The sequence below is a fragment of the Chrysochloris asiatica genome, unplaced genomic scaffold, assembly GCF_000296735.1.
Source record: "Chrysochloris asiatica unplaced genomic scaffold, ChrAsi1.0 scaffold00064, whole genome shotgun sequence".
Taxonomy (NCBI): Eukaryota; Metazoa; Chordata; class Mammalia; order Afrosoricida; family Chrysochloridae; genus Chrysochloris; species Chrysochloris asiatica.
Genome location: NW_006408582.1, coordinates 3,564,490 through 3,579,827, shown reverse-complemented (window position 1 = coordinate 3,579,827; position 15,338 = coordinate 3,564,490). Strand labels below are relative to the sequence as shown.

General features: G+C 37.9%; 1 protein-coding gene across 1 annotated transcript in view; it reads right to left on the bottom strand.

Moving 5' to 3' along the window:
* Positions 1-7,580: 7,580 nt before the first annotated feature.
* The window catches only part of LOC102842497 (serine protease 52-like), a 38,093-nt gene continuing 30,335 nt past the window's right edge, over positions 7,581-15,338 (bottom strand). Inside the window, exons 6-8 of the mRNA XM_006864429.1 lie at positions 14,467-14,609; positions 12,143-12,265; positions 7,581-7,631 (exon numbers count right to left, since the gene is read on the bottom strand). Coding sequence (XP_006864491.1) covers positions 7,581-7,631; positions 12,143-12,265; positions 14,467-14,609 — 317 coding nt within the window. The remainder of the gene's footprint in view (positions 7,632-12,142; positions 12,266-14,466; positions 14,610-15,338) is intronic.

Sequence of the window (15,338 nt, the reverse complement as noted above, 5' to 3'; positions counted from 1 at the left end):
TGCCATTCTCACAATTGTTATGCTTGAACCCAATGTTGCTGTCACTGTGTTGATCCATCTTGTTAGGGCTCTTCCTCTTTTTTGCTTACTAAGCATTATATCCTTCTCCAGAAATTTATCCCTCCTGACAACAAGTCCAAAATCTCAGAGACAAAGTCTCACCATCCTCGCTTTTGAGGAACATTCTGATTGTACTTCTTCCAAAGCAGATTTGTTTGTTCTTCTGGTAATCCATGGTACTGTCAATATTCTTCACCAACACGATAATTAAAGTGCATCGATTCTTCAATGGTATCCTTATTCATTAATAAGGAAACCAACTTTCACATGCATATGAGCTGATTGAAAATACCATGGCTTAGGTCAGGTGCACCGTAGTCCTCAAACTGAAATCTTTCACTCTTGAACACTTTAAAGAGGTCTTTTGCAGCAGATTTGCCAAATTAAATACATGGTTTTTTTTTGACTGCTGCTTCCATGAGTGTTGATTGTGGATACAAGCAAAATGATGTCTTTGGCAACTTCAATCTTTTCTTCACTTATCATGATGTTGTTTATTGGTCCAGAGTGTGGTGACTTTGTGTGATAGGCACTGGAGTGCAAAGCACAAGGTCAGTGATTCGAGCCTACCAGCTGGTCCTTGGGAGAAAGATAAGACTTTCTATTCCCATAAAAATTTACAATCTTGGAAACCCTATGAGTTGGTACTGACTTGATGACACTTAGCAGCAATAACACAAATACCTTGATTTTAGAGTCCTGGTATGGCATCATACTATAAGCACTGGATCGTAACGTCAATTTGAACAAGGTTCAATTTGAACAAGGGTCGCTATGAGTCAGAACTGACTCAATGCATTTAACAACGAGGATTTTTGTTTTCTTTATGTTGAGGTACAATCTATACTGAAGGCTGTAGTCTTTGATCTTCTTGTGGTTGTATCTTTTGCATATTAAGATTGATAATGAGTTTTCCTACAATCCTGATGCTGTGTTCTTATTCATATAATCCATCTAAGATTATTTGCTCAGCATACAGATTGAATAAGTATAGTGAAAGGATACAATCCTGGTACATGCCTTTCCTGATTTTAAAGCATTCTGTATCCTGTTTTGTTTGAATGATCGCCTTTTGGTGTATATACAAAGCTTCATGAGCACAATTTAGTGTTCTGGAATACCCATTCTCCACAATGTTACCGATAGTTTGTTATGAGCTATACAGTTGAAAGACTTTGCATAGCCAATAAAGCACAAGTAAACATTTTTCTGGTATTCTCTACTTTCAATCAAAATCTATGTGATGTTAGTAATATCCCTAATATCCCTCATTCCACATCTTCTTCTGTATCCAGTTTGAATTTCTGGCACCTCTCTATAAAGGTACTGATATAACCATTTTACAATTATCTTCAGAAAAATTTTACTTGCATGTGACATTAATGATATTGTTCAATGATTTCCTCATTCTGTTGAATCAACTTTCTTTAGAATGAACACAATTTGAAATCAGTTGACCAAGTAGCTGTCTTCCAAATTTCTTGGGCTAGACAAGAGTGTGCCTCCAACCCTGCATCAGATTGATGAAAAATTTCTATTTGTATTCCATCAATTCCTGGAGCCTTGTTTTTTGCCAATGCCTTCAGTGCAACTTAGACTTCTTCCTTCAATATCATTAATTTTGATCATATGCTACCTCTTGAAATGGTTGAGCATTGAGCAATTATTTTTAAATTGGTACAGTGACTCTGTGTATTCCTTCCATTTTCTTTTGTTTCTTACTGCATCATTCAATATTTCACCCATATAATCTTTTAACATTTCAAATTGAGGCTTGAATTTTTCTTTATTTCTTTCAGCTTGAGAAATGCTTAAGATGATCCTCTCTTTTTGTTTTCTCATTCCAGGTCATTGCGCATTTTCAATATAATATTTTACTTTATCTCTGTCCTTTGAAATTTTCTGTAATTTTTTGTAATTTCTGTAATTTTTTCTGCTCTTTTACTTTTTCATTTCTTTTAGTTGCTCTAGCTTTTCTATGCTCTAAAGCAAATTTCAGAGTCTCTTCTGACATTCATTTTTGTCTTTTCTTTCTTTCCTGTTTTTTTAATGACATTTTGTTTTCTTCATATATGTTGTTCTTAATGTTATCCTACAGCTCTTCTGGTCTTCAGTCATTAGTGTTTGATGCATCAAATTTGTTCTTAAAATGGTTTCTAGATTCAGGTGGGATACATTCAAGGTCATATTTTGGCTCCAGTGAACTTGTTTTAATTTTCTTCAGCTTCAACCTGAACTTGCATATGAACAATTGATGGTCTGTTCCATAGTTTGCCCTGGCCTTATTTTGGCTGATGATATTAAACTTCTCCATCATCTCTTCCCACAGGTGTGGTCAATTTGATTCTTGTGCATTCTATCTGGTGAGGTCCATGTGTATAGCTGCCATTTACGTTGTTGAAAAAAAAAAAAGTATTTGCAGTGAATAAGTAGTTGTACTTAAAAATTATATCAAGCAATCTCCAGCATAATTTCTATCACCAGACCATATTTTCTAACTGCTGATCTTTACTCTTTGATTCCAACTTTTGCATTCCAATCACCAGTAATTATCAATGTATCTTGATGACATGTTTGATCAAGTTCAGACTGCAGAATTTGGTAAAAATCTTTAATTTCTTCATCTTTGGCACAAATAATTGGTGAGAAAATTAGAATAATAGTCTTATATTCTGGTATTCCTTGTAGGTAAATGTATAGTATCCTGTCACTAATAGCATTGTAGTTCAGAATAGATCTTGAATGTTCTCTTTGATGATGAATGTAACAGCATTCCTTATTAATCTGTTATTCCCAGTGTAATAGACCATATGATTGTCTGATTCAAAATAGCCAATACCAGTCCATTTCATCTTAGAATATACATCTTCAAGTGTTACAGTTCATTTTTGACAACTTCCAATTTCCTAGATTCACACTTCGTATATTCCATGAAGGCAGTTATTAGAAAAGAACAAGGGATACTGTGTGGTTTAAAATAAGGAAAGGTTAGCATCAGAGTTGCATCCTTTTACCATTCTTATTCTATGTGTATGCTGTTGTTGTTGTTATGTGCCATGGAGTAGGTTCCGACTCATAGTAACCCTATACAGGGTTTCCAAGATTGTAAATCTTTACAGGAGCGGAAAGCCTCATCTTTCTCCTCCAAAACAGCTGGTAGATTCTATGTGTTTACTGAGAAAATAATTCCAGCATTTGTACTATAAGAAGAACTTGGAATTAGAGTTGGAACAAGAGTTATTAACAACCTACAATATGTAGATGATTCAACCTTGCTTGCTAAAAGTGAACAGAACTTAAAGCACTTACTGATGAAAAACCAAGAGTATAGACTTCAATGTGGATTACCTCTCAACATAAAAAACAAAGGTTCTCAAAATTGTGTCAATAAGCAACATCAAAATGAACAAAGACTGAAGTTGTTAAGGATTTCATTTTACTTGGATGCAAAGTCAATGTCCATGGAAACTGCAGTCATGAAATCAAACGATGCATAATTACACCTGGAAAATGTGCTGCAAAAGACCTCTTCAAAATGCTAAAAATAAAAAATATCACTTTGAAGACTCAGGAGAGCCTGACCTGCGCCATGGTATTTTCAATAGCCTCATATGCATATGAAAATTGGCCAGTGAATAAGGAAAACTGTAGAATAATGAATGCATTTAAATTATGATATTGATGAAGAATATTAAAAGTACCATGAACAAACAAATGTGTCTTGGAAAACGTACAGCAAGAATTCTCCTTAGAAGTGAGAATAGTAAGACTCTGTTGCTCATACTTTGGACATGTCAGGATGGACAGCCTTGCCTCATCTTCATTTTAACTCAATAAGACACAATTAAAATTCCTGACTTCTAGAACCATGCAATCATACATTTTTGTCGTTTTAAACCTCTAAATGCGTGATTAGTTAAAGCAACAATATGGAATTAATACAGTTAGGAGTGGAGTTCCTGTCATAGAATAATATATTTTCATCTCTAGAAGATACAGCCAAGGTGGTTTCCAATTTTGTTTTAATTGTATTAATTTGCCTTCACAAGAACAGAGTGAGACTTCCTGTTTCTTTACATCTATCAACGTTTAATAGTTCCTCTAGAAATTTATATAGTTATCTCATCATGGTCTTAATTTGCGTTTCTTAGATACTTAATGAAACTTGCACATTGAAATAAAAACTTTTGGCTCATTTGAAATCCTCTTTTATGAAGTGCTTATTCAAGCCTTATGACCATTTAACTATTGATTGAATGTTCTTTTTTCTTATTGATTTGTATAAGTTTTAAATAAACTCTTGGAGTGATCACGTCATCAATTATAAGTGTTGCAAGTGTCTTCTCTCACTCTTATAACTGCCTTTTGAATAGCAGTCTTACTTGTAATATTATGGTTTGTGCTATACATACATGCTTAGCTCCCCAGAGGGTGCAGTGATAAAGGAAAATCTTAAAAACAGACAGTACATAAAAAATAAGAAAAGCAACCAGCTCTTCATTGGAAACAATGCAAGTCAAAAGACAGTGGAGCAAGATTTTTATAATAGTGACAGAAATTCTACACCACCTAGAATTATATTTCTAAGAAATATATCACTTAAATCTGATATTGACTTTTCTCTGAATTGTTGTGAGAATTAAATCAAATCATATTTTAAGAATTAAGAGTTCTCAGTGGAAGTACATTGTTTTATAACCTTGGATGTAGGAGTCAAATAATGATGGATGGAGCTCTGGTAGCGTAGTGGTTACTAATCGGGCTGCGAACCTTAAGGTCAGCGGTTCGAAACTACCAGCTGCTCCGCGGGAGAAAGATGAGGCTTTCTACTCCCGTAAAGATTTACACCCTCGGAAACCCTGTACAGGGTCGCTATGGGTCGGGACCGACTCGACGGCACTTAACAACAACAACAATGAATCTTGGTACTTAACAGCTGTGTAAAACTTAGCTAAGCCATTTAACTTATCTGAGTCTGTTTCATCATCTGTAAAATGGTGAATTAACTTCCTAGATCACAGGTTTGTTGTAGAATTAATTTCAATGGTATGTGCAAAGATCCTGACACATAGTAAGTTATCAGTTCACATTAGCAGCATGTCTTTCTCAATTTTCCATTTGCCTCATTTGGAAAGTGAAAAAGTTAGATCATAAGATAATATACAATACCCCTGTTTTTAGGTGCCTTCAAGTTGGCCCTTAACCAATGCACAGCAAAATGAAACACTGACCGTTCCTCTGCCATTTTCATAATTTTGGGCATGCTTGAGCTCATTGATGCAGCTACTGTGCCAATCCAAGATACTTACAAGCAAGGCATTTCTATGATTAACCCAAATGAATCTTAAATCCAGGATATTTTCTACTTCCTGCAGAGTCTAGTCAGCATGATGGCCTCAATGAAATGGACCAGAGGTGTATCTTGTGGGTGATGAAAAAAATCAAGATTCCTGGGAACTAGACTATGACAGATGGCTGAAGGTTTGAAAGAGAAAATAAAGAGAAATTGTCCTGCTATGTGGTTAAGTAAAAGTTAACTATAAAAGTTTTGTCATCTGATATAAATTTTAAAATCATCTCCCAATTTTATAAACCTTTTAACTGCATATTGGAGTCCTGGTGTGGCACTGTAGGCTAAGCACTGGACTGCTAAGCATAGATTGGTGGTTCAAACCCACCAGTCACTCCTTGGAAACCCTATACAGGGTTGCTATGAGTTGGAACTAACTCGATGGCATTTAACAACAACAACAAAGGGGCTCCATGATTAGTGGCCATTGTCAAAAGCTTGTCAAACCATTACATTGATTTTGCTGATCCTTTACATACCACGATTGCCACGTCCATCATAATTTTCACAGTCAAAGGTCACCATGTGATCTTTGATTTAGGATTATATTATCCCCTTATGAAATAAAGAGGAATCCTGTTGTGTTGCTGTAGGATAAGCACTCAACTGCAATATCGGTTTGAACCTCAAGGCCAGCGGTTCAAATCCTCCAGCCACTCCTCAGAAATCCTATACAGGTTCGCTACAGTTGGAACCCACTCAATAGCACTTAACAACAAGAACAAGACTGAAATAAAGGAGCCCTTAGCTATAACACTGTCTTTCCCAGGTTTAGTATTAATATATGTTTTAGGGTTTGTAACAGTAGCTGGGTCCTGGTGTGTCGCTGTGGGTTAAAAATGTGCTGGACTGCAAAGTTGGTTTGAACCACAAGATCGGCGGTTCAACCTCACCAGCTGCTCCTTGGAAACCCTAAACAGGGTCTCTGTGGGCCAGAACCAACTCGATAGCACTTAACAACAGTAGCTAATATTAGCCTATGTATTAAACCTAGATAAATAGAATAAAATTAGCTGCTGCAACACAAATTTAAAATGTTAGTTGTTTGTTGTTATATGCCCTTGAGTCAGTTCTGACTCACAGAAACCTTGTGTAAGGTTTCCAAGGAGAGACGAGTGGGTTTGACTCACCGACATTTCAGTAAGCAGTCTAAGACTCCCATTTTGAGATTGTTGTAGTTGTTAAGTGCTGGCAAGTCAGTTCTGACTTATAGCGATCCTGGAAAGGGTTTTCAAGTAGCAGCTGGTGGGCTTGAACCACCAACCTATAGTTAGAAACCCAGTTCTTATCCTGCAGCACCACACCTGGACTCCTGGTATGATTCTAAGGTTATCATAAAAGTTTCAATAATGGAGGGCCAGAGTTTGCAGAGGAGGGGAAGAATTTTTTCCTTTGACAAGAAAGACTAAATGAGATTTAAAGGTTCAAGATATGTATTGTTGTACATATAAATCCACCCCAAATTCCTATTTTAATTCTTAGGTTTCTACTCTTTCACTGAATCCTTTCACATGAGAGACCTACATAGGCTATGAATTTAGTTTATATTGTATTAAGGCAACCAGCAGGATAGGTTGGTGACTTTATTTTGGGCTACATTTGTTATTCACCTGTAAAAGGAAGGAAGACTTTTATAACAGACATGAAAAGTCACTGTTCGTTCCACTATTGCTAAGTCAAAAGTCTTAAAACCCCCGAGTTTGTTAGTTTATCTATTTAAGCTCTTAGCACTTAATCCTTGTTTTCCTCATTCTCAACATAATGGTCAGTTTTAGCAACCACTTTTTTTTTTTACTGAAAGTTTGCCTCCAGTAGCTCCCTATTGTCACTGGTGGTAATAGTAACATCCCGCAGACTACAAGCACCCCACTTTGAAATGGAAACAAAATTATCCAGGTCAGATAGCAAATAAATAAGTAAAGATCAGACAGACAACCTCAGACTAAACAGGACAAACAAACAAAAAATAAGCAAAATACATAATTCCAGAAATAGATCCACACTTGTAGAGTCAGTTGATTTAGACCAATACATCAAAACAATTCAATGGAGAAAGGAAGGCTTTGTCAATGAATTTACGTCTGAAAATGAATAAATATGACTCCATGTCAACATGGATCATAGAAATATTAAAGCTTTATTGGAAAACATCTTCACAGTATTGGTATAGTCAGGAGCCTGTGCAAGGAGGCGGAGTAAGCAGATCCACTGAGCTGACCCTCTGTAACAAAGACATGAGAGACAGAGTGAAACAGATAAAGATGGTAATTCTGAAACCCTGAGCAGCAGAGGAGAGGACAGAAGTGAACTGAGTGCTGATTGGAGGAGGGGGTTGAACAGGAGCAGTGAGAGAGAAGAAACATGGCAGACTGTGAGCTGCCATGATATGTAATGGCCATCTTGAGCTTTTGGAAGCAGCTGTTGATACAGTGGCCTGCAGACACAGGATGCAGCTGCAGGTTGGCAGTAAAGGGGTGCAATTCTCCCTTGTGCCTGTGCCCTCCGGTAACCAGGAGCACTACCAGTGCTACTAAGTCTCACCAAACAAGCTGCCAGTGTCGCTCCCTCCTGCTCAGTTTCTGCTCTGCCTAAAGTCAGGCACCTGGCATAGTGCCCCTGCTTCTGGAAGCATGTGAACTCCTCTGAACTATGCCAAACAAACAGTGAGCAGAGAACTAAATTTGTTCACACTTTCAGTTTCTACTACATCCACCAGGAGATAGGTGATGAATGGCCAAGAATATTTCAATATGCAATCATTAACTAAATATAAATATGACACCTTACTGTCTCCAAGAAGACAGTAAGGTTCAGCTTACACAAATAAGACAGAGTGCCTCAAACAGGTGATTAAAATCCAGGGAAAATATAATATCAGAAATTATATCAGAACTACCTGATAAGTAATTTAAAAGAATGCTAACTAGGTAACTTCAATGAATTTTGAGTAAGATCAAGAAAACTGTAGATAAAATCAAGGAAAACAGAAAACTATGGAAAAACTTAGAAAAGAAACTGAGAAAAAACATTTTATAAAAGAGGGGACTGTGCAAAATGAGCGATTAGAAAACCAGAAGATTAACACTAAGACTGAAAGGGCAAATAAATAGAATTGAATCACTGGAAAGTCAAATTACTTATCTTGAAGAAAAGTCTCTTAATATTCATCTGCTACCACTCTGGTAGCGTAGTGGTTACAAATCGGGCTGTGAACCGCAAGGTCAGCAGTTCGAAACTACCAGCGGTTCTGCGGGAGAAAGATGAGGCGTTCTGCTCCCGTAAAGATTTACAGCCTCGGAAACCCTGTGCAGGGTCGCTATGAGTCGGAACCGACTCCACGGCACTCAACAACAACAACAAGAGGAACAATCAGAAAAAAGAACAACAACAAAAAAATAATCTGAAAAAAGCCTAAGATTTATGTGGGACACTATCAAGAGGGATAATTTACATGTGATAGCAATTCCAGCATAGGAAGAGAGACCAAAAAACAAAGACTACTGTCCAAGAGTTGTTGGAAGAAAACTTCCCTAACATCATGAAAGATGAGAATATAGCCATTCAAGAAGTTGAACTAACCCTAAACAAGACAGACCCCCAAAGGAAAAAAAGATTATAATCAAACTTTTCAAAATCAAAGACAAGGAAAGAATCCTGAGAACAGCTCAAGAAAAGCAAAAAAAAAATATATATATATATCTACAAAAGAGAACTAATAATACTAGTCTCTAATCTCTCAGCAGAAATCATAAAGGCAAGAAGTAAATGGAATGATATATATAAACCCCTAAAAGACACAAATTGCTAACCAAAAAACATATATCCTGCAAAAATATCCATCATATATACTGGCAAAATTTGATCATTTTCAGACAAATAGAAATTTAAAGTATTAAATTTCTGGTTTTAAGAAATTAAAAATGAGACTTACCTTTCAAAAAATACTCAAAGGAGTTCTTTGCACAGAGAACCAACAACAGCAGACAACAACATGAGACTAACATTTAAGACAATGTCACCTAGACTCAAGCCAGATATAGAATCATGCAAAAGAAAACAAACCTGTTAAGTTGTTAAGCACCATCAAGTTGGTTCTGACTCATAGTGACCCTGTATAAGGTTTCTGAGCGTGACTGGTGGATTTGAATGCCAACCTTGCAACTCAAACTGACCTTACAGTCCAGTGCCTATCCTATAGCACCACACCAGGATTCCAAAACAAAGGTTGTTGTTGTTGTTGTTAGGTGCCATTGAGTTGGTACCAACTCATAGTGACCCTATGCACAGCATGATGTCCTTCTCATGGATGTCCACTCCTGATAACATGTACAAGTAGGTGAGACATACTTGCCATTCTCATTTCAAAGTATGTCTTGCCATCCTTATTTCAAAGGAGCATTCTGGTGGCATTGTTTCCAAAACACATTTGTTTTTTTCTCCTGCTAGTCCATGTATATTCAACATTCATTGTCAACATCGTAATTGAAATGCAACAATTCTTCCATCTTCCTTATTCATTGTCCAGCTTTTGCATGCAGATAGGGCAACTGAAAATAACATACCTTGGATCAGAGGCACTTTACTCCTCAAAGTGAGAGCTTTGCTTTTTTGTTGTTGTTGTTAACTATTTTATTTTATTTTTTTTTAAGTTTTTATTGTGAATTGGGTGATAGCCTGCATGAGAGAACATCAACTTTACATTCATCCTACCGTATTTCATTTCATTGGAATGATTACAATCCCATCCATGCATCATCATTCGACAGCATTTGTTTCCATTCCCTCTGTTTTTATTAGTTTTGTTGTTTTGCTATTATTGTTTTTCAGATGTACATGGAAGCACTCAGGAATATATAACCATTCAAACAACCAAAGGGTACACCCCGCAAGGCTGCCCCCCAGCCGTCAGCACAAGCCCCTCTCCCTCCTTGAGTTCAGAGTCCCCAGTTGCTCCATCTTTCCACATCATTGTCTTTGCTTCCATTTCTGGTGTCACTGCTTTTCTGGATAGGGTCCTGAACTCCACTCTTCTCCTTTGACACTCCCAGGGTCCTCCGCTCCTGGACTGCAAAGTCAACCACTCCCCTCCTTTTGTTACAAAATGACTACCTTTCATTTGCAGCATTCACAATCAATCCTGATAGCAATTATTCAGTATTAAACTACAAGAGTCTTATCCCCATCTGCTTTCACCAGCCCCGTCCAGATAGGTTGGAAACCACTCAGTGGAGATCCTACCTTTCCCCTCACCTTCTGAAACTAGGCTTCCTTTTGAAAGCTTGTAAGCCAGTCATTTCGTGCCTTTGTAGCGCACCCCCCACACCCACTTTTGGATAGCCAGTGTCTAAGCTGCCCATTTCTGTCAACCTTGTGTATGAGGGGGTGGGAATGATCCTTGCTGTAAAGATTTGTTCCCTCTTTTGAACTACTATATCCATAAGTATAGGTCAAGTTCATCACATTGTAGTGCATTACTCTTTTTTTCCTATTTCTTCCTCTAGTCGATTTCTGATTATTCAGCCATTGAATTCAGGTCAAATGGGTACTATCTGCAAGTATGGGTATTCTTGTGCATCTCCCCTCACTTCATATCAACTGGACTCTTTACTATCCACTCTAGTCCTCTGTGGCCATGTCCCTGTCCCTGGGTCCAGGAGTCCCCAGGTCTCGCCATACTGCTGGCCAACCAGGTCTCAATCAGGAGGCTGTTGAAAGTGGTCTGTTTGTGCAGACTGAGCTAAAGGTCATGGCTGTGTGCAAGGAAAGACCTTGCAAGTTCCCTGTACCCTGAAGCAGCCCTGCAAGTTGGGGAAGCTTGACTTGGGTGCAGCCTGAGTTTCTGGACCACAACTGTTCAGTTGCAATCCTTCGGTTAAACTACCCCCAAGTTAGAGACCTTTGGCTCAGTCACTCCCAACGTCGATCAGACTTAGCTCACAACTTCATTACTGTTTTTCCCCCTACTTCCCCTTATTGGTAGACCAACGTGGTCACCAGTAAGACCACATGCCTGCTTGTGTATTTCCCTTGATTCTTGGTCATGGAAGGGGGTTTGTCCTGAGGGAAGCTGACCACTTGCCTTGATGGCTGCAATTAGTGAACTTGTGACACCTGCCTTCAAATTCCTAGTGAGCCATGGGCCTGGTCTTATGTATGTATACATGATGAGATCACATGTGTTAAAAGGTCTGATAGCACCTCAGAAAAAAGGACTAGTGGTCTATTGCCAAATTATCAACCATTAAAAACCCCATATTGTTGTTGTTGTTAAGTGCCATCAGTGGATTCTGACCCATAGCAACCATGTATAGGGTTTCCAAGGAGCACCTGGTGAGCTTGAACCACCGACTTTGCATTTCAAATGACTTTGCAGTCTGGCACATTATTACCCCACAGCGCCACACCAGGACACACTTATACGCTGACATGTGACGTAGCCATGAGTCAAAATCAACTCCATAGCAGCTGGTAGAGTTCAAGGATAACTAATATGAGAATCATTCCTTGCAACATACACTCCCACCCCATTGACCCTACTTCACAAACTGAGACACTCACTTGGTTTTGAAGCAATATAGTGTTTAATCACTGGGGTAATAGAAACACCACAGAATACAGTAGCCAAATGGCCCTGGATGATAGAAGGAATCTGTGCCCAGAGTCTGGTATGTGCATGTAGGGTTTTCCTGCCATTTTTGTCTCCATACGAATCCATAGCAGATAATTAGACACCTTCGTGTATACTCCAGGCTTGTTCTTCAGGCCACAGCCCATTCCCCAGCTGACAATGCCCACCTGGTACCACAAGCTTTGGTTCTCCATTTTCTGGCAAACCAGAGGCCCTCCACTGTCACCCTAAGAGAGGAGTTATTTGGGAGTGGAAGGGACAGTAGCAAGTCACTGTTAGGGTCTATTAAGGTGTAGGCTCCTGGGACAAGGCAAAAAGTGGTGCTTTGGAATAAGCCAGTATTTTTTATTTTGATTAAGCTCCTTAACTACACAACTATGTTCCAAGCTACATGACTGTTAGAAAAGGTAGCCAAAACTTTGATGACAAGCAGTATGATAAATGACAAAATAGGAAAAAAGTAACATTCATCATTGAGTTACATGTATTAATTTTGATATACCAAGGCATTGCTTTCTAATTGATTTGCTACTAAACACTTTTGTTATTTTTCAGAATTCATCAGAATGTCTCCTTGCCCATTTACTTCAAATCCATTTCCAACAACACACTATTTCCATTGTACACAATAGCTCAGAAAGAAACAAAATCCATTTTGCCTCAAAATCCATGGGCCACTGATTAAAAACTTGTATATAAAAAATTATAAGATAAAAACCAAAATGCTGTATTTTGCTTTAAAACATTCCATTTTAAACAATTAAAAATCATTAAGCACTGTGAATAAGAGTTCTAAATAAGCTGAGCAGTCAAATTGCCCTGAAAATTGAGAAATACAATACAAAACCATTTGGATTGTTCTTAATTCTATTGGAGAGTGATATTTAATCATAAAAAAGATTAGATATGGAAAAAGAACATGAAAATACCCAGAATTATAAGAACAATTAAGCTCATATGTAAATATGTAATTAAACACACGAGAATATATATGGAAAAAAAGTGTCATGAAGGTTATGCACCCTATAACAGGGATCTCCCTCTGCAGAGTGATTAGGGGCCAGGTGAGAGTGAGAGATTTAGGTGGGAGAGTTACTCTATATACTCTCCCTTAACACTGTTTAGATTTTCTTTGCTATGTGCATATATGTGTTTTCAAATAAACAACACTTGTAGTTTCACCCACACAAATGCAACTTCCAATAGTATCTCAAAACAAAGCTTTCTATATCCTTGTGTATACAAATATGCATGAATCACTATTATTTTACAGAAATAAGATCCAGCTGTTACATATTGCTTACAAAAAATCTAAATTTAAAATAAAGTGGCACATTAAAAGCTGAAAGAAAGCCCTCAGTGAAGTCCTAGAATTCCAAATAAAAAACAATAAGAGTGACATCACCAGGAGATGGGGTTGCTGGAATCTTTATACCACATTGCTATCATGAACAAATTGCTGTGTCTATCAACATTCTTTGAACAATACTATTCTATACTAAATTCCTTGAAGTCATTAGAAATCATATGGTTTGTTTGTTAAATGAAGAATATTAATTACACAAGGTAATCTATGTGAAAAAGAGCAGTGTAGTTAAGAATCCTGAATCAAGTGTAGTTTAAATATCTGGAGCCAAACAACTTTGATACTAATCCAAGTCTGAGTATTTAGCAGGATGAAATTTTCTTAATTAAAAAAAAACACACCAAAAAACACTAAACCTGCTGCCATTGAATTATTTTTTATTCATGGCAACCTTGTGTATTATGAGTAGAAAAGCCCAGAGGATTTTCTTGGCTATAATTTTTACAGAAGCAAATCTCTAGGCCTTTCTTCTATAGCACTGCTGAGTGAATTTGAACCATTAACCTTTAGATTAGCAGCTGAAGGCAAATCATGTATGCCATGCAGCAACCTTTTACCTTCTCTGGTCTCCAGTTCCCTCATCTAAAATACACGTGTTTCATGGAGCTAATTCAAGACGATTTTATGTATTTGTGGAAGCAGTTTGTATGCTAGAGAACATTGAGTGTTTGTAAGGGATGCTGATGAAGTATACAATAGACATAATATTTATTATAACTTTCTTCTGCTGCACATGGTTCTAAGGGCTTTGTACACGTTAACGCAGTTCTCACAGCAACCCTGCTCTTAGTTGCTATTAAGTTGGCCCCCAAATCGTGGTGACCCTATGCACAGTAGAGTAAAACATTACCCAGTCCTGAATTATCCCCATGATTGGTTGTGGATCAGACTTTGGTGATCCATAGGGTTTTCTTTGATTGATTTTCAGAAATAGATTTCCAGACCTTTCTTCCTAATCTATCTTAGTCTGGGAGCTCTGCTCAAACCGGTTCAGCAACATCGCAACATGTTGGCCAGCCGTCCATGGCACCCACTATCAAAGCATAGAACAAGTTTCATTACCTGGCAGGCATCCTTTCCACCTTCAGGGTACCCAGCACATAGCATATTCTGGGTGAGTAAGGGAACAACTTGGGAACACATTTTCCATTGGACCAACTGGAGGTTGACTTTCTGCAGAGCCGGAAGCACATGTTGAATAGGATCTAATGCAAAAAAGAAGTTGTAGAGAAGAGAGTTCTGAGTCCAAAATGGTTCCCTCAGGTTGAGGTTGAATGCCCACACACATTATGTCTTTCCACTTCAATGACAAAGGAACTGTCCTGTGATGGCCCAGGGAACAACTGTTTTAGGATTGAGTTGAGAGAGGGTGAAAAGGATGTTCAGGAAACCCCCAAGTCCACCCTTTCTAAATCTGCTTTCTGAGGACTGGGTCCCAGCTCAATCTCAGCTAGAGACACTGTCTTCCTGCCCTACAGAATGTACCAAGCTTCACCTAAGGCATGAAAACATTATTTCATTCAAATCCATAGACTGCAAGGGTAACCCACAATGAGCAAGAGAAAAAGATGGACGTGATTCACATCAGAACCCTGGAGGAATTCACTGCCTTAGAGGAGGAGGTAAGACCAACTCCTAGAACGTTCACTCCTCAAAGACAGTAATGCTTTTCTCATTATTGCCGAATTACCAGTGCATAGACAGTCTTGAAAATAGAAGGGGCTCAATGAATATGTATTGAATAAAATATGAGAAAATCTGTGTTAAGAAGGTGGCCTTATTTTTCAAAAGCTCAATAAAAACTTCTGAGGACAATCCCCAGAGAGGAATTTAAAAATGGCTCAGAGCTCTAGGGCATCACTGGAAGAGTGTGCAGTTCTTTGGGTGCCTACAAGGAAGCTTCAAACAGTTCCTGGAAAAATGGAGTTAAAAGG